This window comes from Dermacentor silvarum, chromosome 3, assembly GCF_013339745.2.
Source record: "Dermacentor silvarum isolate Dsil-2018 chromosome 3, BIME_Dsil_1.4, whole genome shotgun sequence".
Taxonomy (NCBI): domain Eukaryota; kingdom Metazoa; phylum Arthropoda; class Arachnida; order Ixodida; family Ixodidae; genus Dermacentor; species Dermacentor silvarum.
The window spans coordinates 219998554-220023885 of NC_051156.1; the positions used below are offsets into that span (position 1 = coordinate 219998554).

General features: G+C 46.0%; 1 protein-coding gene across 2 annotated transcripts in view; it reads left to right on the forward strand.

The window, feature by feature from the left end:
• Positions 1 to 20648, forward strand: part of LOC119446709 (matrix metalloproteinase-2) — a 229453-nt gene extending 208805 nt beyond the window's left edge. For both annotated transcript variants that reach the window (XM_037711228.2, XM_037711229.2), the window contains exons 4-8: positions 7005 to 7163; positions 9148 to 9413; positions 10006 to 10147; positions 13090 to 13353; positions 15253 to 20648. In XM_037711228.2, coding sequence (XP_037567156.1) covers positions 7005 to 7163; positions 9148 to 9413; positions 10006 to 10147; positions 13090 to 13353; positions 15253 to 15482 — 1061 coding nt within the window. In that variant the 3' untranslated portion in view covers positions 15483 to 20648. The remainder of the gene's footprint in view (positions 1 to 7004; positions 7164 to 9147; positions 9414 to 10005; positions 10148 to 13089; positions 13354 to 15252) is intronic.
• Positions 20649 to 25332: the final 4684 nt, after the last annotated feature.

The window sequence follows — 25332 nt, forward strand, 5'->3', positions numbered from 1 at the left end:
CACGGTCATATTCCATCATGTAATCAATTGTACGCTCACTTTTAACTTGGCAGCTACTAAAAAAAACTGTAAGTAAATCAACAAGCCGTAGTTGAATATTCACTCGTGTGCTCGGTGATGACGAGAAGTGACTTGTCGATCTACACAGCTGTATTCCGCGATAATAGAACCATCTGTATAAGAGTATGTTAATATATAGGGCGTTCATTTTAAAGTGTTACGGAATTTTTAAAAATCGCCTGTGGCAGGTAGCATAATTCTTATCGTTGAGCTGGGGGGGTTATTCGATGAGGTGGACATTAGTAGCACAAAAAATCGAAACACATATTCAAGTAACAAAAATTGACTAATGAACTTCTTAGTTAATTACTTTACGACACATATTGCAATTTCCGAATTATAGCCGGTGAGCTTGCAAGACGCATCCACTTGAAATGAATTTCCAGGATGACGCCAGCTTTGAGATATTATTTTCCAAAGTGTGGGACGAAATACATGGGCGTTCCAGTTACTTTAGTGCTTCAATGTATAAAACAGCATTTTGGTAAAAAAGTAAGTGGAACAACAGTGCATTTTTAGGGCGAGTTTGATGGCACATATCTCCAAACTGGCGTCATTCTGGAAATTCATCCCAAATGGATACGCCTGCCAAGCTCACCGGCTCCAATTCGTAAATCACAGTATGTGCTGTACAATAATTAACTAAGAAGTTGATTAGTCATTTTTTTAATTAGTTCAATATGGGATTTCTCGTGTTACTGATGTCCGCCTCATCGAATAACCCAGCTCAACGATCAGAATTATGCTACCTGCCACAGAGGATTTCTAAAAAAATTTTAGAACTTATAAATGAACACCCTGTATAACGCTGCGGCGCTTCAGCGTGCTACGCTGTTGCTGTGACAAATCCCTTGTTCATTGGCTTAAAAACGCACGCGCGGTCTTGCAAGCTTTCGCTAGCACATCTACAAAAAATGCGCCGTCACGCCGCACACAACCGAGTACATAGCGATGTATGTTGTTACAACAGTATGCGGTAGCAATGATTTAAAAAAAAAAAAAAAGAAAGAAAGAAAGGAAAACGAAAAAAAAAAAAAAGGCGCAGGTAAGATCACTGCATAGTGTTCGAGAGGTGGCTCAGCGCGCCAACACAACACATGCAGTCAACAGAGTATGACAGTGCAAGAGTTTTGCGTTTTCGCCGTGACGCGGAAGCTTGAACCCACGCCGACAAAAATATGCCAGTGTCGTCTGCTGTTGACGATAGTTGCCGACTTAGAACATCTTTGCCCCGCCTCTCGGTTGCGGGCTCTTAACATACGTCGCGTCCCCAAATCGGAGTGCGGATGCCGGCACATGCGAACCGCTCGAGCTCACTAATCAGAAAATTACCTAATAAGAAAGCAAACGTAATAACAAAATCTTGGCTCGGGCCGAAATTTTGCTGGTCGCCAGCACACAAACGCTGCGACCGCGCTGTTGCATGTTGCCAGTCGCTGATTATCTGTTTTGCCAGCCAGAGGGCGCATGCGTACGGCACCGCTCGCGCCGGTCCCAGCGTGAATCGAATTTTGTGCCCGGTTGCTCCAACCGCCCGCTGTCACGGAACCGCCAGCATGCGGTGCGGCTTGCGGCGATGTGCGGCTCGAGCGTGTACAGGCCTTAAACACGTTTCCAGCATTCGGCCAGCAGCAGCAGCAGACAGAAAGAGGGACGCGGGAGGAAGGGGGTCTCGGCCACCTCTTCCGAGAAGTTGGCCGAGACCGGCGCCGCGGGCGACCCGCGCGCCAGCCTGGAGGACGCCGCCGACGAGCGCGCGTACAGTGAGTCAGTTAGCGGCGAGGACGACGTCAAGTCGTCACGCTACGAGGAGGAGACAGTTCGCTCGCGTTTTACCCATATCGAATGACCATGGACTGCGAAAGGGCCGGCAGAGGCACTTTTCTGCACGACGGTTAGTCGGGAGGCAGTCGTCCACACTTCTGTCTCTAGAGGCTAGAGCACTGAACTAATTGGCGCGCTGTGATGCAAAGGAATTCATGCATGTGCACTGCTGCCGGTTTGGGAGACAATACTCGCAAATGGCGAAAGCCATAGGACCACTCAGGCAGGTCATACAGTAATCATCCCGGTATACCTTGAATCTAGCAGCTGCTGTGTAATTACTGTTTATTTGCTGCGGCGCCCAAGCGCTCTAGACAGAAGCGTCGGACGTCTGTATAACGGTGGCCAAAAGCGCCTCCCTATATAAGTTATAAATGTTCTCCGGAAATTAAGCAGAATGTTAGGAACAAGAAATTTTCGCTTAGAAACAACATCGCGCAGAGGAGGCCGTATAGTGGACGAGTCGCAGAGGAGGCCGCCGTATAGTGGACGAGTCGGCACCTGTCAAGGGATCAGAAAGGCAAAACGCATGGGCTCTTAAAAAGGCTGAAGGGTGGTGAATGCTCCAAAAAGGCTGCGTCTGCGACGAGAGCGGCTTATTTCACGACGACGGTTGAGCACATGCCGGCACCGCACAGACAAGTATATAGCGCATCGCCGCGGGCGCGTTACTCGGGCCTAAAGAAAGCTGCAGGCGAAGTGCCGGCGTATCGATTGAAGGACGCGCGGGGAAGTGGCATCAGCAGGCGACGAGAAAGCCACAGCGCCAGCACATTTTGTCAGGCGGTGGCCGCCGCGTGTGGCTCGGGCACTTCGGGAGGGAAGAGGCGGCCGTGATTCACTTTCCAAGAAACACATTTCGTGCCTCGCCGCCTTCTCTTCCGTCGCTGCTCGCTTTTCCTTTTCTATCTTTCCCCTCCATCTGCCTCGCGCCAGCAGAGGCCTATTGTTGCGCGATAATGTATTCATCGCGTTCGCGGGCGCGCCTCTTGTTCGCGATCGCTGACTGTCCGCCGCCGCCGCCGCGCAGCCTGACGCGCGAGGAACGCGCGCATCGCGTATGCACCACGTTTTCACGCCAAGCAAAACTCGCTTAAAAGGATGCGCGCCGCATGCGGATGCGATATGCATATAACATATATATCAGCGGATATAGCGGGGATAAGATGTTGCGGGGGTTTGATGCGAGTCTTCGAGCCTGTAGCTGCAGTGAAAGCAAGGAGTGCGAGATTTTGACGTCACGAATATTGCTGTATACTCGAACGCGGTCCGTCACTTTCGGGGCATCTAGTATAATAAGTGAGTAGCGCTGTATTCGCGCGAATGAACGCGTCCGGCGCTGACAGAAGATTGCAATATCGCTGAACACGCAGTCTTTTAGTAAAAGTGCGACATGCTCCTATGAATTTTAGGTAATTAAAAATATTCTTCAGTTTCACCCCTACGAGGCGAGTTATATGTGAGAAGAACCAATGTACGCGGTAATGAAAGAGTTGACAAGCACGGGCATTGACTCAGAAGCGAAAATAATGAGTTCACCGTTGGTCGATGTCGATCTTGAAGGGCTGCCACCTTCACAGTGTTTACTGGGGGTAGCCAGTAAGGTCGTAGCCTGATGTGCATATTTCAATGTGTATGCCATTGAGAGACATACCAACGGTAATGAAACCGTTTTCGAAATCCCTGTTTCTTTTTTTTTCTGCTATACACCGCTTTTATTGTAAGTTTCCGGGCCCATCCTTTCATTCATTCGTTCTGTTATGTTTATCTTCTCCCCGGCCGCGCAATAGACCTGGCGTCCGCCGAAAAATGAAGCAGTTACGATGCCCACGGAGTCACGGCCTTCCCACCTACTTCTTTCAATACAATAAGTCGCTAGCTACTTCTACAAGTACGGATCATATTTCGATTGGATGCAGGTGTCGGCGTTTTCTATAGTATAAATTATGTCGCAGATGTGGTGAAAGGAAAACTATTTGAAAAATCATTTCTTGGTGGCATTGGAACGCGGACCAATAGAGACTGGTGGAGAGTGCGCTTGGCTGAGAGAGAGAGAGAGAGAGAGAAATGCCGCATAAGCCATCGAAGCTGATTATCAAAGTCAGCGATAGCTTTCTTGTATAACCTGCTGCACATCCCTGTTGCACATTCCCGTGCCATCTGTGAATCATGAAACCTTATGGGCACATCAGCAGACACACGAAGTGCTATTCTCGCTGCCAACCACAATGCTGAATGATACCACGGCACAGTATATCTTGTTGTAATCACTGTACCCTAGTTGAAACTCCTTAACAACCCCCACTATTCCTAGTATCCTGGCTGCAATACTTCGTTGCCAGGGATATCCATCGGGCGATCGCGCTTGACGCCGAAGGGCCTGTTGTAAATGGGGCGCTATCACTTTAACTTATTTAAGGCTACATACCCCTAGTGTCATCCATTCTGGGGGAATTGGCCAAGAGTGGACACATACCGATATCACATATACGCAATGCCTAAGTTGTCTGTTCGGGCCCATACTCAGGGAAACGTACCAGTGAGGCGTGCCAAGTGGCCCAAGTTGTCTACTAGGCCAGAAGGCAGCCAGCAGCAACCTGTCTGTCCGGAAGCAATTGACAGCAGCAGCCAGCACATACCTAGCGGTCCAAGCTAAGTAGACTAAACTTGGGCCATTGGGTATGTACCATTGTTTAAAATGCGAGATCGTCCAGCTATCCAAAATGGCCGAAGTAGCTAAAGAAATTTTTCACTTAGAAAAAAAGATGAAAAGGAAGAGAAGTCATACAGTCGCACCTCCGGTTTGTTACGTTACGCAGGGGGAACGGGCTTAAGAGGATGAAAAGAACATGACGTGTTGCATACGGAGTACGCCGACGAGGAATAGCGCAGAGACATCGAGCCAGAAAAGAAAGGGGCGAGCTCACGCGTATACACACAGCGCTTTAAGTGTATGCGTCTGTCGCTATTGTGTGTTGTGCTTTCTCGCGCCATTCCTCGACACCAGGCTTTGGGATTTCTCGCCTGATTCAACATTAGCATATAAGAAGAGCGAAATAGCATATTTAGCGTGAATCATTGCTCGACCGAAACTCTCTTTATGTATATACGACAGATATAGAAAGACCAAGCATGTGGAAGACGGTGGGGTCGTCGCGCTATATAGGCAACGGGAAAAGGGTCACACAGCAGCAAATGCAGCTGTGAAATCACTGCGCATGCACAGGATAAGGCTATCGATCGGTACATTTCGTTGTTTTGCAGGCGTTCCCGAAAATATCGTGTTACCGAAAGTATCGTTCCCGAAAATATCACAGAGATCGCACACGTTTTCTTATCGTCTTATGCACACGTTTGCTTAACCTTTCATGCAAAGTGTGGAACATATTTCCTGGGAGATGAAAAAAATTGCAATGTAAATTTGCGGAGGTTACCGCAGAGGCGAACACGGACACACTTAAAGCGACGGAGAGCCCGGCATCCAAAGAACCAGCCGATTCCTCGAACTCCGAGCTTTCTCTTGTCATCCCATTAAAGCGTCGGGCGACTCGCAAGTCGACGAGCTGATGCGTGGTTCGATGCGAAGTATTGACTTGTTGCGAACCCTTGCGAACTATAACACGAAGAAAACAAAAGCGAAAATAAACGTGGAAGAACAGGGAACACAAAGAGCAATGAGCGAAGCAGACGGGGAAAAGGTTCGAACGGTCACATTTGTTGGGCATAGAAGAAGCAAAATGCGCACAAAGCCAGTTTCGTCTGGGGAACAAGGATGTGTAAACACGAAAGTTAGGGTACACCGGTAAACACTGACCGAAATTTAGAGTCGGAGGAATGCTGGAGAAACAGGGGACAACGGGCCGAGATCTTCGCGCAGTAATGCTCGAAAGAGCCATAACAACAAGCTCTGCTCCGCAGACGGCGGAGCCACGGTTCAATTCCGCCGTGTACACTTTTGTTTGTCTGAATTGATTGCGTCTGTGCCAGGTCGTTTCTCTCGCCAAGTTTCGCAAGGAATATGTGCCCTGCACTGCGAGAAAGGGGCCCAAGGGGACCCCGGGCGGGGCAGTCGGTGGAGGAGGTTGGGGCTCCGCGCGGCAGACGCTTGACACAGTGGACCTCGCTCGCACGGCTTGCCGCTGCCACCTCCGCGTCAGCTGTTCTCAATGGCCGCAGAGCCCAAGCGGGCCTTATTTGACGACGCCAGAAGCGCGTTTTTCTCGGCAGGAGAGAGGGAGGATAGGAGGGAAATAAAGGAAGAAAATGGAAGAACAGGAAAGGGTGGTGGAAGGGGGGGGGGAGGGGGGGGGAGCACCGAACACTGCCAGAGGAACTCGGGCGGCCGCCCAATCGGCGCCGCGGGGAGAATGGGAGCGGTCGAAAGCCAAGACGAGGACGTGGGCCGCAGGAGTGCATCGCTGGGCGACGTACGTCGGCGCCGCGATGAGGAGAGGCCTCTTCGATCGGCAGCCACCGCTTTCTTCTAGCGGCGGCGGCGGCTGCTGTTGAGCGCAAAAGCGCTGGTTTTGGTATTGCGCGAAACTCTTCTCGCACGACGCGCTCAGGCAGGACCCCCCACCGTCTGCGCCCGGCCTCTTTGCGCGCTTGCGTTTATGCGCGGGCGGGCGCGCGCGTGCTCGCGCGCGCTTCGCCTGCAACGGGCGGCCGAATTGTGATAGGACAGCAAATCGATGCACATATACGCACTACTGTATGCACCAGATGCGCTGGCTCCAGTGCGGCATCCTGGCGCCTTTGGCAAAACCTGTGGCGCGGACTTAAGGAAAATTCGTATGTTTAGTGGCGGTAGACGGATAATCAGTGAATCGCGTTTTCTTTTCTCTCTTTTTTTTTTTTTTTTTTTTGCGAAACGCATGACGGAGAAAGTAGGCTATGAGAAGATACATAGCATCGCAAGCGACATTTCGGGCAATAAAGTTGCTCTTGGACACCCTATTTGTGGAGAGGACAGTCGCTGTCAACGTGTCTCCGTTTCTCTCTCGCTCTCGCTAGAGAATGCGAGGGCATTTGTGTCTGTGCATACCCGTATACTGGCGACATTGGACGTTGGCTTGTACTATCAACGTGACGTGTTTCTCCCTTCCTCTTGTTGCCTGCAGAGGTGAGCCTGTTCGCTGTGGCGGCGCACGAATTCGGCCACTCGCTGGGCCTGTCCCACTCGTCGGTTCCCGGGTCGCTCATGTACCCCTACTACCAGGGAGTCAAGGACGACTTCCAGCTGCCCTACGACGACAAAGTGGGCATCCAGAGGCTCTACGGTGCGTTCCCGTGTGTGCGCGCGCATGCTTGCGTTTGCGTGCTCATTACTTATTTCCCATCTTGTACCGAGACGAACAACACAGAATATACGCAATACTGTATAGCAGCATTGTCGAGTACAAAATAGCCCAATAGACAGGACGAGACAACAAAGCGCTCCAGTTATCTCGCCTTGCTTTCCGTCCTGTTAATTTCGCTATTTTATCCTTGGCAATGCTACACCAACTGGCATGCACCTATAGCAGTGTGTGTGTGTGTGTGTGCGTGAGAGAGAGAGAGAGAGAGAGAGCAGCTCTGGGCCGTCCGGATGGCCGAAGACGCCGCCAGAAAGCAAGGGCTGGCCGCCGTCCGAGGAAGGGGAGGCCTGGGGGTTGTCTCCCAAACCCCGCCGCCCCCAGACCCCATCATGGACACAATAAAGTTTTATCTCTCTCCGCGCTTCATGGCCTTCTTTCTATAGTGTTTTGTTACTTCGTTCTCGATTTGCTTCACCAATGTCTTGTAATTTCATAGCTTTTACTATTGTTCTTCCGGCCTTTTAAAAGTGGACAAACTTCCCATATTTCAAGCTAGTAAATAAGATTTACTCGATCTTGCTCTTTAGTGTGATTCGTTCAGTATTTTTGTTTAGGTTACTTAACCTGCTCGGTTGCATACTATTCTTGTTTTTTGGCGTCCTTTCTTCTCGTTTCTCTCGCTATAAAATAGTTATTTCTATTACGCTGTCTCCTGCTCTGTCATGGCTGAGTATCTTCGTCTGCACAGAGTGCGCCTTTAAAGAGACCAAACCCGACCGTAAAAACACCTCTCGCACCCCTTGCATGGGAAGCAGAAATTCATTTGCGAGCCGAAAGGAGAAGAGCACCGACACGCACAAGGCCCGACCACCCGGCCGGAAATTTGACCAAGCGGTGGAGAAAGTAATCAGCGTCTCGGTGACGAGGATGCACCCGCGGAAGGAGCCCCCGGTTCTTCTATCCGCTCGCCTAGTTGTGCGGGCGTGTCTGGGACGTTCTCTGTAGAGCACACCGTGCAGACTTTTGTGGCGAGCCGTCACGTTGCACGCATTGAAACCGGAGGAGAGCTTCGCTTCTCCACTCATTTCGCCTTATTTCCACAAACGCGCCTCCGGAAATTGGTTGTGCGGCGGCGAAGAGGAAACGGGAAACGTGGTATGCGGTACGATACTCGTAACGTTTACGTTAAGTCACGTTGGTATTTTATGCTGAAATAAACTGCGCCGGAAACATAGGCCGATATTTATAAATAAATAAATAAATACGAATATAGGCAACGCGAGGGAGCCACGTATGCAGGCCGTACACGGTATACTCAAGACGTGCACAAGCTGTCTTGTCTTTCATCGCTTGTTGTTTAGCTCTTTAACTCGACGCAATTTACCGCATCGCTGCAACGGTTGATTGATGAGCCAGTTAAGTCACTTCTCCTCGTCACTGTATTTATTGCTTTTGCCTGCCGCCTATAATTCAGTTTGTGCAAAAGTCGTCATATTTGTTCCTTTATTTCACCTTCCTTCTTTCTTTATTCACTGATACTTCTGATAGGGACTGTTCATCCTTCTCAAGAGGGAAGTCAACGCATTTCATGCGCATTTCCGGCATGGTGTCATCGCGTCTATTCCACGCTGCGTATACCGCGCACGATATGCAATAACGGTCTAGCTCAGCTACCGTTTCAGCCGTTTGGATCACGCGGTGCGGAACTAAAACGCGACGACGACGTGCCGGAAATTCGTCCTAAATGCGCTCCGTGTTACCCGATTGAAGCCTTCGTGTTTTGCTTGTCGTCGTCCCGTCTAGCCGTAACGTCTTACGGTGAAAAAGACGCGAAACCATGTGAAGATCGACACAACAGAAAGGTTGTTTCTTCGTGTGTTTACCACCGTAGTGGCGTACGAGCCAACTCGAGCCCAGCACCAAGTATTGATGTACTGTGACGTGTCTCGGCTCGCGCGCTGTGCAGGCGCCAAGTACCCGACCAAGTGGGCGTCCATGCAACCCATCATCCCGCGGACGACGACGCCGTCTCCAGCGGGACGGGGGCCGCATGGACGACAGCCGGTCGCGGGCGGAGGGCCCCGGGAAAGGCAGCCCACCCGGCAGCCAGAGCCCAGGCCACCCCAGTCTCCGCCGCAGAGGCCCGTGGATGACGGGAAACCCGATGGGTGCAGCACTTCCATCGACGCCATCGCCGTCATCCGACGCGAGCTGTTCATCTTCAAGGGAAAGGTACGTGCGCGCGTCTCGCGAGCGCGCCTGGCTAGTATATAGCGCGGAGCCGATAACCAATATCTATGGGATATAGACGCCAGAGTTCGGACCGAGCAAGAGTTTCGCTGTTTTTATGTATTTGACTGAGGGTTTCCATTGCTCTACCGTCGGTCTCTAATTATTTGTTCTGTTTGCAGCAGAAGGCACAAAGTTACTATAAAATATGTTCTTCTCATGCTTAAAAATATATCTTGTACTGCAAAGCATAGTGAAGCATCTCAGAAGCGTAAGCATGTTCTCCCGTCACACAATTATTTGTGGGTAGATTCCTTTTCTTTGTCCTTATATGGCAAGTTCTGAGGTCCTTCTTAAGTAAGATGCATGTGATAAAAACACGAACAAGGCACTCAAAAGGTCGCACCCGCAAAAGTAACCCTGCGCCTGTTGCTCACGTTTTGAACCAGCTTAGCCGACCCGTGTTCTAAACTGTAAGCGCCACCTTTCAAATTCCTCCCGATATATAGATAGATCACTCTGTCACGTGCTTCATGTCGTTTACGCATGCTGCGCCCTTTTTGAGGGAACATTGTGTTGTGCTGGCCTGTTGCAGTACTTCTGGCGTATCAACGACCAGGGCCTCAAACCTGGCTATCCCGTGGAGATCAGCCTGTTTTGGTACGACTTACCCGCCAGCCTCGAGAAGATCGATGCCGTCTACGAGAGGCCCGACCAAAAGATCGCCTTCTTCATAGGTTGGTTGACACGGACTGTGTGCAGTGCAAGCCTGTTTTCGCGTGCTGCGCAATTCTGCGAAGCGAACCAGGCGCCCCGCCGCTATCGCGCAAGATTTATTTCGCATGTTCTGACATCGAGTGTCTGCTGCCGCTGCGTCCGCGATACTTCCAAAGCAACGAGCGAGTGCTCTTGCTGACATGCCGAAACGAAAGAGGCACCGCAGCTAAAAATTTACACTCCGCTGCAGCCACCGCACCTGAAGCGAAGGATCGGTTTCTGCGGCTGCTCCACGTCGGCCAGAATCGCAGACAATTTGTTGCGGGTGGAACTATAGATGTACGTGTTCGCATATTTGTAGAATACGTTGTTCTTAACTCATATTATACGTTATTCTATTGTGTTATGTGTTATATTATGCGAGGTGGAAAACAGTCAACAAAGGGAAAGCGCCAGAAAAAGGCGACACGCACAGAGGTGACCGAGTCACGTTATAAAAAATGTCGCGCCATAACTGTACATATAGTACAAAAGTGTACATTGTCGTTATTGGGCACAAATTTCGTTTATTGACCATTTCTGATCTATTACTTCGAGCGACTAGCTTCAGGTAACCGGTATTTCGTTTAGACGACTTTAAACGACCCGGCTTCATTCTGATTGAAAGCGTCATTTGGTAGACCTATTGAAACACTCGCTCGCAGAGCAAGTTCTCGGATCTCCCAGTGCACCGCTTTCAACTGCACTGCCATATTACACGTGCAAAATGCGCGCTGGCGCACTGGGTATGGTGTTGTGCTGCTGCACACGAGTCGCGGTTTCGATTTTGATTTCCCGAGCAGCGATCGCATTTCGATGGGAGCGGGATGCAAAAAAATGCTCGTGTGGCACGATTTTCGTGCACACTGAGAAACCCACGTGGTCAAATAATCAGGAGCCCTCCACGTGCGGTACGGCGTCTGTCGTAGTGAGCTTTTGCTTTGAAGCGTTATACTCTCTCACACAATGAATGAATGAATGAATGAATGAATGAATGAATGAATGAATGAATGAATGAATGAATCAATCCATCACTTCGTCATTGCAAACACCTTTGTCGGTAAGCTATCCTGTGGAGTCTAAGAAACTGGCGCCCGCTGAGTGCCATTGACCTTAACAGGCATCTGCTAAAACAGGTAATACTTACCGATCACTTTGACGTACGTGATTACAAGTTGTTTAATTATAACCCATAAGGTTACTCGAAGTGAGGATGAATTAACAAATTTTAAATTATGTTCCGCGTCGGTAAGCTTGCTTCACTGCGGTAACATACATTATGCAGCAAAGCTTACTTTAGGAAACAAATTGGTATTTTCAACCGGAAATATCAGTTTGTTCTGTACACAACAGAACCTCGCGCTAAAATTGGAGATTTATTTCCTGTTTTCGACTTTTCTAGTGTGTTACTTGACGGCAACGTATTATTTGTGAACATCTCTAATTCAAATATATTTCATGAAAGCTGCGCGAAAAAACCGTTGCAGTGAAACTCGCGCAAGTGTACTGGCATCAGAATTAAGTGGGCGTCGGAGGTAACGGAGGGACGCCATATTGATCGTGATGATGGTCACCGCCGATATTTAAGCAGCTTAGCTACAGTGTAGCTTAGCAGCGGGCTTGTGGCACCGTTTGAAACGTCAGCGCAAATGACGTCACGATCGAATTCTTCGTCATCTTCGAGTTCGTGTGCGTGGGCCTTCCTTGCACGGACATATTCTATAAGCAATAGCGTCGGCGGTGACGGTCGGCCAGATATTGCCACCAGCTTATGATATGTCGTCAAGAGGCATTGCTGCTAAATTAAAAAAAAAAAAAAAAAATTGGGCTCAGCCATCTGCATATCGCTTTCATGTTTTATCGCATGCCAGTGTCACCTGTTCGCTATTCCGCGAGACTAGTTGTTAGCAGACTGAAGTTGGCCCGTTCCATGTGACGCCGCGGATTTCAAATATTTTTCGCGCTGATGCGATGTGATTGTGGCGACCTGGTATTTAGCTATCTGTTCCGTTCCACAACTGCGCCAAAAGTGACATATGTGTAAGTTTTGTCACCAATGCGCAGCCGGTCCACTGAAAGATTAAAGGGTTTATTGTGCGTCCTTGCATGCTCGATTAATTTTTTTCGCGGTTGTCGTGTAGCCAAGGAAAAGTCCATCCGAATGTAGAAATCTCAGGCTTTTAGTTTTCAGGCAGAGGCCAAGATTTGTTCCTTGTCCTTAAAATAAGTCAGCTTGGCAATGATGGGTCTGCGTTTTGTATTTGAGAACTTCTCTAGTCAGTATGCTCTGTCGAACTGCACACTTGCTGAAGCGATGCCGAGTTTCTCAGAGCAGAAAGCAATTATTTTCTTTATACATATATATAGAGAGAGAGAGAAAGAGAGAGAGATAGACGAGAGGGAGAGGTCAGATGGTTTGCTATTTGCCCCCCTACTATGCCATTGGTTGTCTGCTAACTACATCGAAATTACAGTGTAAAAAGTTTTTTTTCTTCTTTTTTTTTAATGTTAGACTTCTGCTATAAAAAAAATGATTCCGTTCAGTTGGCGGAGCAACACTTTTCTACATCAACAAAAAATTACATTTTCCTACACTAGCTACACTTGTGCAGCCAGTATAGGCAATGTAGGTAAAAAATAACCATAGTGAACAGTCAATATGGCACCACAGGGCGGGCATTTCGGGACAACTCGGAGACCACAGAAGCCAAAGTGGGACGAAACACTGTCCCACACGTAAGCCACGGGACCAGTGCAGTAAACGCAGGACGTGTCCCCACTGAATCGAAATGTCTAGTCAGCTTAGTTAACAATCCAAACGCTGCATGCGATGAGCATTTGCACTGTTTAAAGCCAAAAGCGAGATGACAGTCGGTTCATTTTTCAAGTGATCTGAACATATTGCACTTGGTCATTCCTGCAGGTCGCCAGTACTGGCTGTTCAGCAGTAACCGTCCCTTGCCGGGCTACCCGCGGCCATTGACCAACCTAGGCTTGCCGGCAAGCCTGACGCACGTGGACGCCGCCATGGTGTGGGGCCACAACGGGAAGACATACTTCTTCAGTGGCGACCAGTACTGGCGCTACGACGAGTTTGACCGCAGTGTCGAGTTCGACTATCCACGGCACGTGCGGATGTGGCGAGGCGTGCCGTACAATGTCGATGCCGCATTCCAGCACACCGACGGTGAGCACTTTCTAGCTGTATTTTTTCATGTGTGCTCTCTACACTTTTGAGTATCAAGGTTAGTCGAGTCCATCAGAACAAATTTTATCATGCTCGAAAGCTTTTGTGCACAACAAAGAAAACAGGTCCATGCCAAGAGAGGAGGTGGCACTACATTCTTTGCCTTAGTGAAAGTCACAGTTAAACCATATGTGTAATTTTAATGCAACATGATGAAACAGCACCAAAGACAAGGCCAAAGAAAAGAAACAACAAGACGCTGCGCTGTTTCTGAACTGAAGTTTATTGGAAAAAAAACCATAGTATAGAACCTTTCACACGTGCCAGCTGGCAGAAAATCAACAGAAGGACAAAAAAATGTAAACAATGCATAAATAAGGGTGTAGAAAAAGACGAATAAATGCGCGCAGGCGGGCATTGCAAAGAGAAGAAGTTGGAACGATGAATAGCTCTCTGTCTGGTTTCTTCGCGTCTCGTTACTTTCCTACATTTTGGTGCCGAAACCTCCATGCGGACTCGTTACCTTCATTGCACGTCTCCAAGGGCCTTCTACTCCACCGCTTCACGCTACGGGCGGTGAGGAATGACTGGATAACGCATCGTTCATGATCGGCGTGGAGACCAGACATCTATCAAAAGAGCTAATCAGATGGATCGCCTCAAGCCCAAGCGGTCGGCTCGAAGTGCACAGGCTACGCGACGTGATCTCAGCAAGAAGTTGATACCGCCAGAAGCTTGTGGACCACCTGTGGATCCGATGGAAGAAAGAATACCTCCTCGAGCTGCGGACACTTCACCTCTACCCATCGCAGCCTAGTAGCAGTCTACAAGTGGATGATGTAGTACTCATCGAGGAACCTAACATGTCTAGAGGTATTTGGCCACTAGGACAAGTCGTGGACGTTTTCCCTGGTCAAGATGGAATAATCCGAGCCTGCCGTGTGAAAGCTCAAGATGGCAAGCTTATAAGAAGGCCAGTGCAGAAATTGTACAAGCTTGAATTGGACAACGCTACGGGAGTATGTAGAAAAAGACGAATAAATGCGCGCAGGCAGGCACTGCATAGAGAAGAAGAAGTTGGAACGATGAGTAGCTTTCTGTCTGGTTTCTTTGCGTCTCGTTAGTTTCCTACATTTCCTACGAGATTGTTCTTCCATATACGCGAGGAAAGCGGAGTCAGACTTTAAGACAACGTGGGTCTGATACGAACGTCTTGGAGCCAGCACTAGCAGCTGAAAAATTGGAAGCGGAGTTAAAAGAGCTGCTCATGTTCACACGTTGAGTTAGAAAGCCGAGAGCAGTGCAACACATCATCAAAACGATCTGTCGATGACCGTGCTGAGAGAACTTGAGGCAGCAGCACCGCTTCCATACTGCACAGTGCATCATACAGCGGGAAGCGAGTGTTTCTTCTGTCAATCTAAGAAGCACGGTGCACGCACCTGCAACGCCAATCTCTCTCTGGTTTCCAAAAAAGAGAAGCTCTCTGTCTGGTTTCTTCGCGTATCGCTAGTTTCCTACAAAGGGAAAAGAAATGTGTTCACATGTGCACAGTCACATACCTTGAAGACTGGGGCCGCATGAATCTGAAATATATTCAATTTCTTCATTTGTTAGTGCAATGGACAGTTGGCTTATAGTCACGTTGTACTGCCTTGTGGATTCTTTTCTTCATGCTCATCTTCGGCGCTGTTTCATCATGTAACCACAATAATTCGGCCAGCTGTCCCTACTTTTGCAGTTTGATGTAACACAATTTTACAGAAGTCCCTAGCTTCTGTAATATGGCAACATATTTGATTGTCTTTCACTAAGACTGGTTGCACTGTTCACAAAAGTAATCACAGTTGTGCTTTTTTTTTTGTGCTTGTATACAATTGTTTTCCTATATCCTTGCAGGCCAGACGTACTTCTTCAAGGGACAGAAGTTCTGGCGGTTCAACGACCGGCGCATGCATGTTTACAACAGGACGAAACACGTTGGCGAGTGGTTTGGCTGCCCTGTGGCCAAGGCCTCCTATGCAGACGAGCACAGTGCCCTAAGCAGCAATGCGCTGGTTGCACTGGCCTCAACCCCTCTTCTTATACTCATCACTGCCCTCACACTGGCCTTTGGGCAAAGATCTTGATCATGGCCACTAGTTATAAGGGTCCAGATATAAGTACTGACGCCCTGCTGATATGGTGCACGATGAGGGTAGTGTGCCGGTATTGTTCCGGTGAAGGTGCTGGCTGCAGCCGTGGTGAGAAGCAACCATGCACAGGAATAGCCACCAGTTCTAGTGAGCTCCTTGATGCAAACGGGCTGCAGTGGGTGAAGGAAACTAATCTTTTGTACTTTCTGTTGATTACCCATGTTCAGTTGTCATGCAGTGCTCAAAATCAATTTAATTGGTACTACTGCACCAGCTAAGAAATAAAATCCAGCTACAGCCGACTCTTGTTAATTTGACACCTGTGGAACTGCAAAATTTGGTCGAATCATCTGAAAAGCCGAATTAAAGAACTGTGGCAAAATGAATGAATTCAATTATTTATTATTGCTCAAAGTAGTCTGTAATGTCTTTCTGCTTGTTGCTCTTGAAGCCAGAGTTAATCGGCATGCAGCGATGAGCACCGACATAATGCTGCCTCAGTGTTTACCTGAACTTCCGGAAAAGTAAACTAATACAGCTTCACGCCTAGGGAAGCAGTAGTGTTGCATGCTGAATTTCTTGTGTTTTTAAGTCTTAGTAACCACTGCAGCGCATGAAGGGATGCCAGCAATGGTCAAGTTAACTGAAGCAGCATGCTTTGCTTTCGAACTGAACAAGTTTTTCTTCCATAGAAATTTATGGTTTCTCGCTGGGAGTTTCCACTTGCATTCGAATTAAATGAAAAGTCAAATTAACCGAGGTTGGATTAACGAGAGTCAACTGTATTAGGGTTTGTGTGTGCTGATACTTAAATGTCTGCAAATGCCAGTAAAAGGCACTACGGTGTCAATTGCAATTGATGATACGAGCTGTACACAGCCAGCACCTTACAATAGTGGTTTTATACACTCAATGCATTTTTGCATGCTAGTTACTTGTGATCAGCCTACGTTTGCCCACTCTGTTCTTGAAGCAAAAGCACTTGAACAAATTTTAAGCAATGCACGCCAGTTTCTTAAAATGGTTACCTCAACTGAAGACTGCCACTAAGCAATGCACACATTGAAAATATGCCTGCCCTCTACACAGGAGAGTGAAAATTTCAGTCTTTATCTCCACTAATATAATTGGCAGATTATCTTCACTGTGTGTCCACAAATACTCATTAGCCATTGCATCACATGTGCCATTTTAGCCGAAAGTCTGGGAAATAAGAATTGTAACTTGTGCCAGTATGGCATAGACATATGGCTTCACAAACGCCCCTGTAAGTTCAGAATAAATAATTTAGAATGAATCTTTGCCTTTTATTTATCTATTTCAGCTAAATGTCCATGCATAATTTTGAATGAAGTAGTTTAAATAAATGAACCACTTCTGATAATTCATATCCTTTGTCTCAGAGTGCCTTTGCTTCCAGATAGCATCATCAGGAGCTGTGGCTGAAAATGCCTGTTGCAATGCACTTTTGTGCTACAAGACGTTCCAGGTGCGTTGTTTCCAGTGTGATATAAGGACTGTGTGCCATTTGCATTATTTATTTCATTCAGCCATTCTTTTTATCAGTTTATGTCTACATATTGATGTGATGTCTTTCCATGTATTTTGGTAATCAATACCGCCTTTTTTTAAGTATGTGACACTATTGTTCTGTGCAAGAAATTGCAAAAAGTGCTATATTGAGTGCACACAGCCATTTATAGCAAGAAGCAATGGAGGTGAATGACTTTGCATAATTTCAAGCCAAATACTACTGCTGGTTCAGATGTAACCTGGCAATGATACTTTTTGAAGATTAGTGCAAGGGAGTGACAGTGGACCTTCGTGGCACTTTGCAGAGGCCAAGTTATTGTTTAAGATGCAAAGTACCTTTCAGCTTAAAACAGTGAAACTAGATGAAATTAAAATATCTACGTTAAGCTCAATTATACTAGAGTAACAGAGATTGGCTGTTTGAACACAGCCTCTAAAAAGAAATTACTTATTTTTACATATTCAATATTAAACATGGACTACTCAACATGCAGTTATGGAAAGCACCTATGTGCCACTTCAGAAAGAGAAAGACAAATTAATGTTTGAAATTCACCTTAACGCACCCATGTGAGCATAAACATTAATGTAAAATCTCACAGTGAACAAGACGTTCCATACAGTGTCTCTGTGATTATATAGTGCTGTTTTCGGTATGACTAGAACTAACAGGCTTGCCCCAAACCATGAATGTCCTTGGAAAGATTTTGCCAATGATGCATGCTAGAGTGGCAGTGCTGCCGTACCATGCACCATCAGCAATAATGTGGCTAGGTGAGCTAGCCCATACATGTTTTGGAAGCAAACAGCGCTAAAAAGAAGCGCACTGTCTTGCGTCATCTTGTTCCTTGTTAGCGCTGTTTGCTTCTAAAATATGCACTATTACAGAGGGTTTATCTACTCACTTGCACTCAGAGACTTTGCAATGGCGCTTGCAATGATGCACCTGACATTGTCTGCAGGGCTTCTCAATTGTCTAGATTTCACAATGCATGCTGCTGCTCACATATTCTGGCAGAAGCTTGCTCTTCAGAACCACACACGAGCATTCTAGCCCAGTTTGTGAGAACACAAGTACCACTTCAAAGATACTAAAAATCAATCCTGCAATTAGGTATTCTGAAGGTAATCTATACATTAGATAAACTATCTCAGAATGCATATGTGAACTGCCTTAGGTTGGCCTACTATGCTTCGTTTATGCAAAATTTGTGGGGCTATGTTTATGAGAAGCAAATACCAACATATGTCTGGTAAGAAAATTTCTACCGCCTAATATGTAGCCTTTTTCTTCTAAATTTGTTCTTAGCATATTTGTGAAGGCATACAATGCACGTGCAAGTATGTTCATGTTAGAAAAAGATTTACGGTGTTTGCATTCCACTGTGGTGCTTGTAAAAGTAGAATAGATGCATCTCTTGTATGATGCCATTTCACTAATGCTGCTGTGCCTCTTTGTGCTTATGCCTTGCAAATACCCGTCCCGAGCCTCTTCGCCGCCTGCGAAACTCGCAAAACAAAGGTCACTATGCTCAGTGCAGCGTAGCTTATCTGCTTGGCTGCCACACGACCTGATAAATTTTCTAGATAAAGTGCTGTCAACAGTGTATTTCATGTTGTAACATTTCAGATTGTTGGCATGGGCACTATGCCTGTGAAGCTTTCAATGTCTATAACGGATGTTTCAGCAAACTTCCAAGAAAGTAATGCATGAACTACTGCTGCTTTAAAATAAGGATATATCATTCACGATGTTACCAGACTGCTTGGCCTTTTTGCTACATGCTTTTAGGATATCTTGTTTATTCTGCATCGTCAGATATGTTATGCACATCCAAAAATGTGTGTTGTTTTAAGGCACTTTTTATACATGTGTATACATCTAGTTTCGTTTATTACAATATGTACGACTTTTTGTATATAGGCAGTGTAAATACATTTTATTTTGATGATTTCAAGTGTATGAATGGATCTTCCAAAAATCTAAAGGAGCCACGGTAAATGCATGAGAGACTATAAAATGACAGCATGAATCCAAGACAAAGTGTGAGCGATGCTACCTTTTCTAGTCAGCCAATTTTACAGGCAGTCAGTGAAATGACCATGAAACAAGAGGAGCTGAAGTAACTATTTGAACCCAGGGAAGGGTGGTCAATTGCTCATATGAAGCTATAAATGCATGACCGTATACTGTATTTGCTGATTAACCAGAAACACTTTGCAGAACAGGCTACGCAGTTGAAGATGTGTCCTCATGATGCTTTAAATTAAAACAATCTCTGGAATGTTCTTTTAGGGACCAAAGTAGCCTCCCTTATGCTACATCTGTAGATAAGCCAGTACGCTTATACAGAGCTTGAGATAAAGTGTATCATGATCTGCAACTTTGAGCACTAAGGAAAGAACATAGGTGAATGAACATAGCAAGGAGTTTCACTTAGTTTTTGAGAGTGGGTGTTCGTTATTTCATAGCTGAAAACAAGAAATAGAAATAAAGAATACTTTTCTTGTCAACACTGTACCACCTCTATCACTTACATGTGGTGTTCAGGCAATTTTAAGGGCATTGTTTGTTTTCTTATAGCAGATACAGATAAAGATTATGACAATAACAGCAGCTCATGCAACGAGCAAAGTGCACTGCTTACATCTGAACATTTGCCTATGTGCCAAAAGAGCCTAGATTTTGGTTCACAAGGCACAAAGACAACTCTGCTTTTCAATACGCTTGACATTGAAGATGCTGATGTTGCAAGACAGTGGCAAATTTTATACAACGAGCTAATGACCCAAGACAAACAAAAAATTAAGGGCTTTCAATTTTGGCTTTTGTACAATTCAAACAAGGGGGGCAGCTCAGTACTCAACTTTGGAAACTAACATTTATTGCTTTGAATACCAAAAGCTTTTTGACTTTGATAATGCTTTGTCCTGAGAAACATGTCAAACCCAATCTACACAAAGCTTGCATGAGATGTGACTGCTGGAAAAATCAGCTCGTACCAGTAAATGAAGGACCAAAATAAAAGAACAGCCCATCAAGCTGTCAGCTGCCTAAACAAATCCTCACAGAATTTCTAAAAACGTTTTATTTGCTGTACCTCCTATCACAATACATTCTACTCTTTCAAACAAAAATGCAACCAACAATATGAAGTGTTTCTGCCTGCATACCAGCATTTTACTCAAGGTCATATACATAAATTGAGCAGAGACTGTATATGGCTTCCTGTTATGAGTCAGTAGCCAGGATTAAGCAACACAGCTGGCAGAATGCAAGGCATTTTTTCTGCACAAGATACAAGGTCCAAGGCCAATCGACAGTACACTCGAAACACGTGCTGCCAAGATTGTTATGACAACAACAACAACAAAAATTATTCAGGAGCCCACTTAGCTCGACTACTGTGTACCACTGCAGAGAAACAAATGGTTGTGGAAATTTTTTTCAATGATATGTGCTTCGCATATACTACGAACAAACAGACATGGTGTGCCTTTTATATGTTAAGCAAGCAATTTATGAATGTGTCTTTATACTGTGAAACAGGTTGCACTCTGCTGATTTGTATTTGAAATTTGTGCATTGTGAGAAATAAAAAAAAAAAAAAACTTTCATCACCAAGCCCAGAGATGTCTGCTTCATATTTTAAACATACTAAGGCCATCACCACAACTTCTACGCTGCACAGCTCCTACACAAATGCACACACTACAGCAACGCTAGCATTTCATTGAAAAACCCGCACTTTACACAGAAAACCTGTACTCTACAGTAAGGGTGTGCAAATACAAATTTTTGAGACCAAATTGAGTACGAAAAAAAAAGTGCCAGAAGCGAATAGAATCAAATAGCAACTAGCTTTCTAATTGTTTTTGAATAATGAACAGCCGTTATCACAGTTAATATAAAACGATGTTCACATCCTAGTATGTATTCTTAAAGTTAGCAAGTCTCTGTCATTACATAGTACATTATGAAGCGTTGTTTATTAAAAGCACAAATGGAACATTAGGAGCAAACAAATAGTTTCTTCGTATGCACAGGACTCCAGAGAGTGAGCATTATCGCTGTACAGCCTGCAAATTATGGCTACCTAAGCGAGATCGCCTGCTCCATTATGCAAGTTCTCATGTTTTATGTCAATACTATGTCCATGAGGGTGAAAATTTACCTTACTTTTGCTACAATTTTATGCTTAATTGGTTGCAGTTAACATTTTGAAATATTAAAAAAGTATTGGAAAAATATCTGCATTTACAAGCAGCGACTATTCGATTCAAAGACCGCATCAAATAGGACACTATTCGATTCGTTTTTTTTTTTTTTTTTTACAGTTTGGATATTCGCACACCCCAAGTAATTACTAATACTACTCTATGTGAAAATTTTCTGCTGGAACTTTAAACATAATAGCACATAAATGAATGGCTAACCCCCGTATTCACAAATGGGGCTCGAGTCGCAGCTCTTTTTCAACTACCAAAAAGAGCACAATGTCATGCCTTGACTAAAAAAGACACTGCCTTTTCTTGGCGATTGAGAATTGACATTTCAGAAGTTGCTTGAGAATCATCCCTTCACTGCAGCACATTCAAGTAGGTGCCAAGAGTGCGACATTACAAAATTTTCACTTAGGAATTGCTGCAGAGTGGCTTGAAAGCGCTGTGACCAGTTTAATCAAGGGGTGGCATTGGCATTCGCTTTCTTGAGTCGAGGTAAAGTGTCAAATGGAGGAATGTTCTAGAATATGGAGTTTAGTGCAGTTGTGCACTTGCTAGCTAGGAAAGAAGTGTCCAAACATCGTTCAAGGGCACTTTTACAAAAGCAGAAGCTGCTCACCAATGCTAGTGCAATTGGGCCATCTGGTCAGCATGGAGAAAATGTGTATGGTTTGCATTTGGTTGTGTGGAATGTGTGGTGTCTCAAGTGCAGCATCAGAACACTCACACAATCTCTTGTTTTACTGAGTAGTTACAACACAGACCCCTACTGCCACGTGTGCGCTGTGCGGGGAATCTGGATGCTAGCAAACGTGAGAGCCACGTTGGGGAAAACAACAACCACAAGTGCAACCATTTAGCACCTTGATAAGTGTATTCTAAGTGCACCATTCTGGGTGCATTTGAGGAGCACGAGCTACAAAGAATAGAGTACAATGTTTGTTATGACCAGATAAAAATGTGCACTGCACGCTTTTGTGATGGCATACATACAAACCACCCGTTGATGCTGTGTTATGCAAGCACCATGACAAAATGTTTTTTACAGAGCTGTTATTGCGACTAAAACTAAGGGTGTTCGAATAAATGAAGTCTCGAATAGAATATGAATATGCAAGAAAAATTACCTTCAAATCGAATACTCAATAGTTTGTCATATACAAAGTGAGAAACAAACGTTGCATAAAATCCACTGAGGGAAAAAGAATAATGGCTTATTTAGAATATTTGATACAAGTACTGCAATTTACAACTAGATAACAAACAACTGAAGTATTGACCACCTAGATTTAAAAATAAGGTTTCTGTAATAACAAATTCGTCATACGTATTGAGAACAGAGCTTTTGTAATTGAAAAAATTATGAAAGGAAAAATTGCAGCAGCGCCACCTAGTTCGGACTACGGTACCTATTGTGTAGCATCAGCACTGGCTATTTTAATTATTCAACTACAGCTACATGTTCAAGGTAAAAAGTAAGTTACATCAATATAAAATTAATTCAGTAGGGTACGGTTATCACTCAACATTACCGGCCATTGCTGACAGCACAGTATGAACAAGATCTGGTTTCGGTCGGCTGTGCTAGGACTTGTGCAAAAGTTCTTGTTACGAGTTGGCAATGGTGAAATGCTGCTTTGATGTAATGTCGTAGGATACCTTTTGTTGCCCCTTTTAGAACGAGCTGTTGAAACCCACAAACCTTAGCGCCACCAGAGTAGACCCCCCCCCTCCCTCGTTGATACGTTCTGGGGGTGAAACGTAATAGCCGGGAAAACGTACAATACGAAGTAACTAAAAAAATTTGACAGACTCAACTGCACTTACATTTACCTAATGTGAAGCGTTGCGCGAATTGTTGTGGCTCGAGACAAGAGATGTCGACGCGTGTCGAGTTGGTAGGACGGCGGCCCGAGATGCGTTTTATTTTCCTATTGTGTAGTGTTTTAAGAGGGCGACGGAGAACAGAAACGATATCGAGCTGGTGGGCGATGCCGGATGCCGCCAGAGCGAAACGTGACACTCACGGATACCGCGTGCAGCGGGGAACGGCGGCGCGTTTGGGTTATCACCTACTAAAAGTGTGCAGTATGCTTCCAACAGCACTACGCCCCACGCACTGTAGAACAAGTGAAGATGCTTAACTGAATACTGTAGGCGGTAATAGCTGTGAATGCGACGTGCGACAATCCGGGAGGAGCTTTGCTGGTACCAGAATAAGAAACTGAGTGCGTGCCTAATTTTCACGTCAGACAGGCAGGCGAGTATTGCAGTAAAGCTGCCGCGGCGGGCGGCTACTGTTCTCAATCACGCGCCTCGCGCATTTTCTTGTTTACATGGGATCTAGCGGCCGGAAAATGTGTCATATGATCGCAGTTTGGCAATGTTGCTGCCGAAATATTGTGTTTTCCGGGAACGTATGAACCAGTAAAAAAAAAAAAAAAACATAACTTATTGGGCCATTTTTTTGTGTTCTCGATCGCGAACGTTGGCTCCGAGAAATCGTATGTAACGGGATCATATCAACAAGGCTCTACTGTACTTGGTTTATCTAGTTCATGGGTTCTCAAAGTGGATTCCACAGAACACAGGGGTTCCGCAGGCCCCTCCTCGGGGTTCCGCGAGCCACTGATAAGCTTTCCCTGGTTACGCGCTCGTCAAGTGGCCCACCGAGGTGCGCTCGATCCAAAGAACCTCCATTACCCATCCCCCAGTGTAAAAAAGCACCATCACAGTGAGTAACAGAAACGTGTGAACTGCGCAATAAGTCAGCCAGCAGCTTGTGGCCTCCTAGCCTCCAAAAACGGGCAGCGTATCTAAGCTTTTGCACTTAATCTCGGAGGCCGTAATTTACTACTATGCGCATTTCTCCCATTTGTAGATCGGGGCCGATAACGTGCGCGCTGATGTATACGTCAGAGCATTACAAAAAAATGTCGCAGTTTCGCCCGAAAGGCGAAGCATCAATTGCAATAGCAAATTAGTAGAGAGCTATACGGAGTAGAAATAGTTTTATTGGCTGCATAAACTTGGGCACATTTGCTTACTAATTGAATTAACAAGTGTAATGTCAGCGTGCACAAGCAAACATGAATAGATCACACTTGATGAACGCAGACAACCACTGTCAAAATGCTGGCGCGAACGAGCGCGGCTGCCGCAGCGAGGGAAGGTTCGTGCGGTTTATCGCTTCAAAGGAAACTGAGCGGTGAAAGCACAGCGCATACAAAGGTCTGAGCCGTCTGGAGATCGCGTTCAAGATACGGTGCGTTCAACAGCCTGCACCAACGCAAAGTACAAGTGCGCATTTGTTGGCAGAATAGAAGCTGCCCCCCTTCCCTCCCTCCCGCACTGCCTTCCCGCTTTCCTTCTTTCGTGTGGGAGATTGCGTCGCCAGTTCTCCTTGCGCCCGGTTGCAAGATAGGCATTTGGTGCTGCAGCACAGTGTCACCCCTCCTCCCTCCCTCACATACCCCCACGGCCTTTTGCGCGACAGAGGAAGTCGCGTTTGCTCTCCGCCATGCGTCAGCTTTCACTCGCACATACGGCGCCCGGCGACGATTTTACCACCCATGGACTTTATATGGAACCTCATGACGCCGACGGCAGAAATCCACTTGAAGTAAATTGCTATCGCAATAAAATAAATCCGCGGAACACCGCAAATGCGCGCCGCAAGAGAGCAAAAACAGCGTTAGCGTCCAACCAAACGAAGCGGAGGAGTCCGCATTAGTCCGCAACGCCACTTGTCATCAGTGGACATCATACGTAAAACGTGTCTGACAGCAACGCCGGAAGGCTTCGTGCCTAATTGTACTCTTACACTTAGATGCTACCAAATTAGGGGGGATCTTGCAAACTTGGAAAAATAGTTATTAAAGAGATTTAGTTTGAAAATTGGAATTTTGCAAAAGCTCACAAAAAGAGCTATCATCAACCAGGTCAACACACACTTCTCACATGACTTGAACAAACCATGCAGATACAAGTGGCACAACCTGCTCAGCAGGCATTGTAAGGTTATAGTACAAAATATTTTCCCTATTCTAGTTAGTATTCTGCTAATCACTCATGATTAAATAACAAG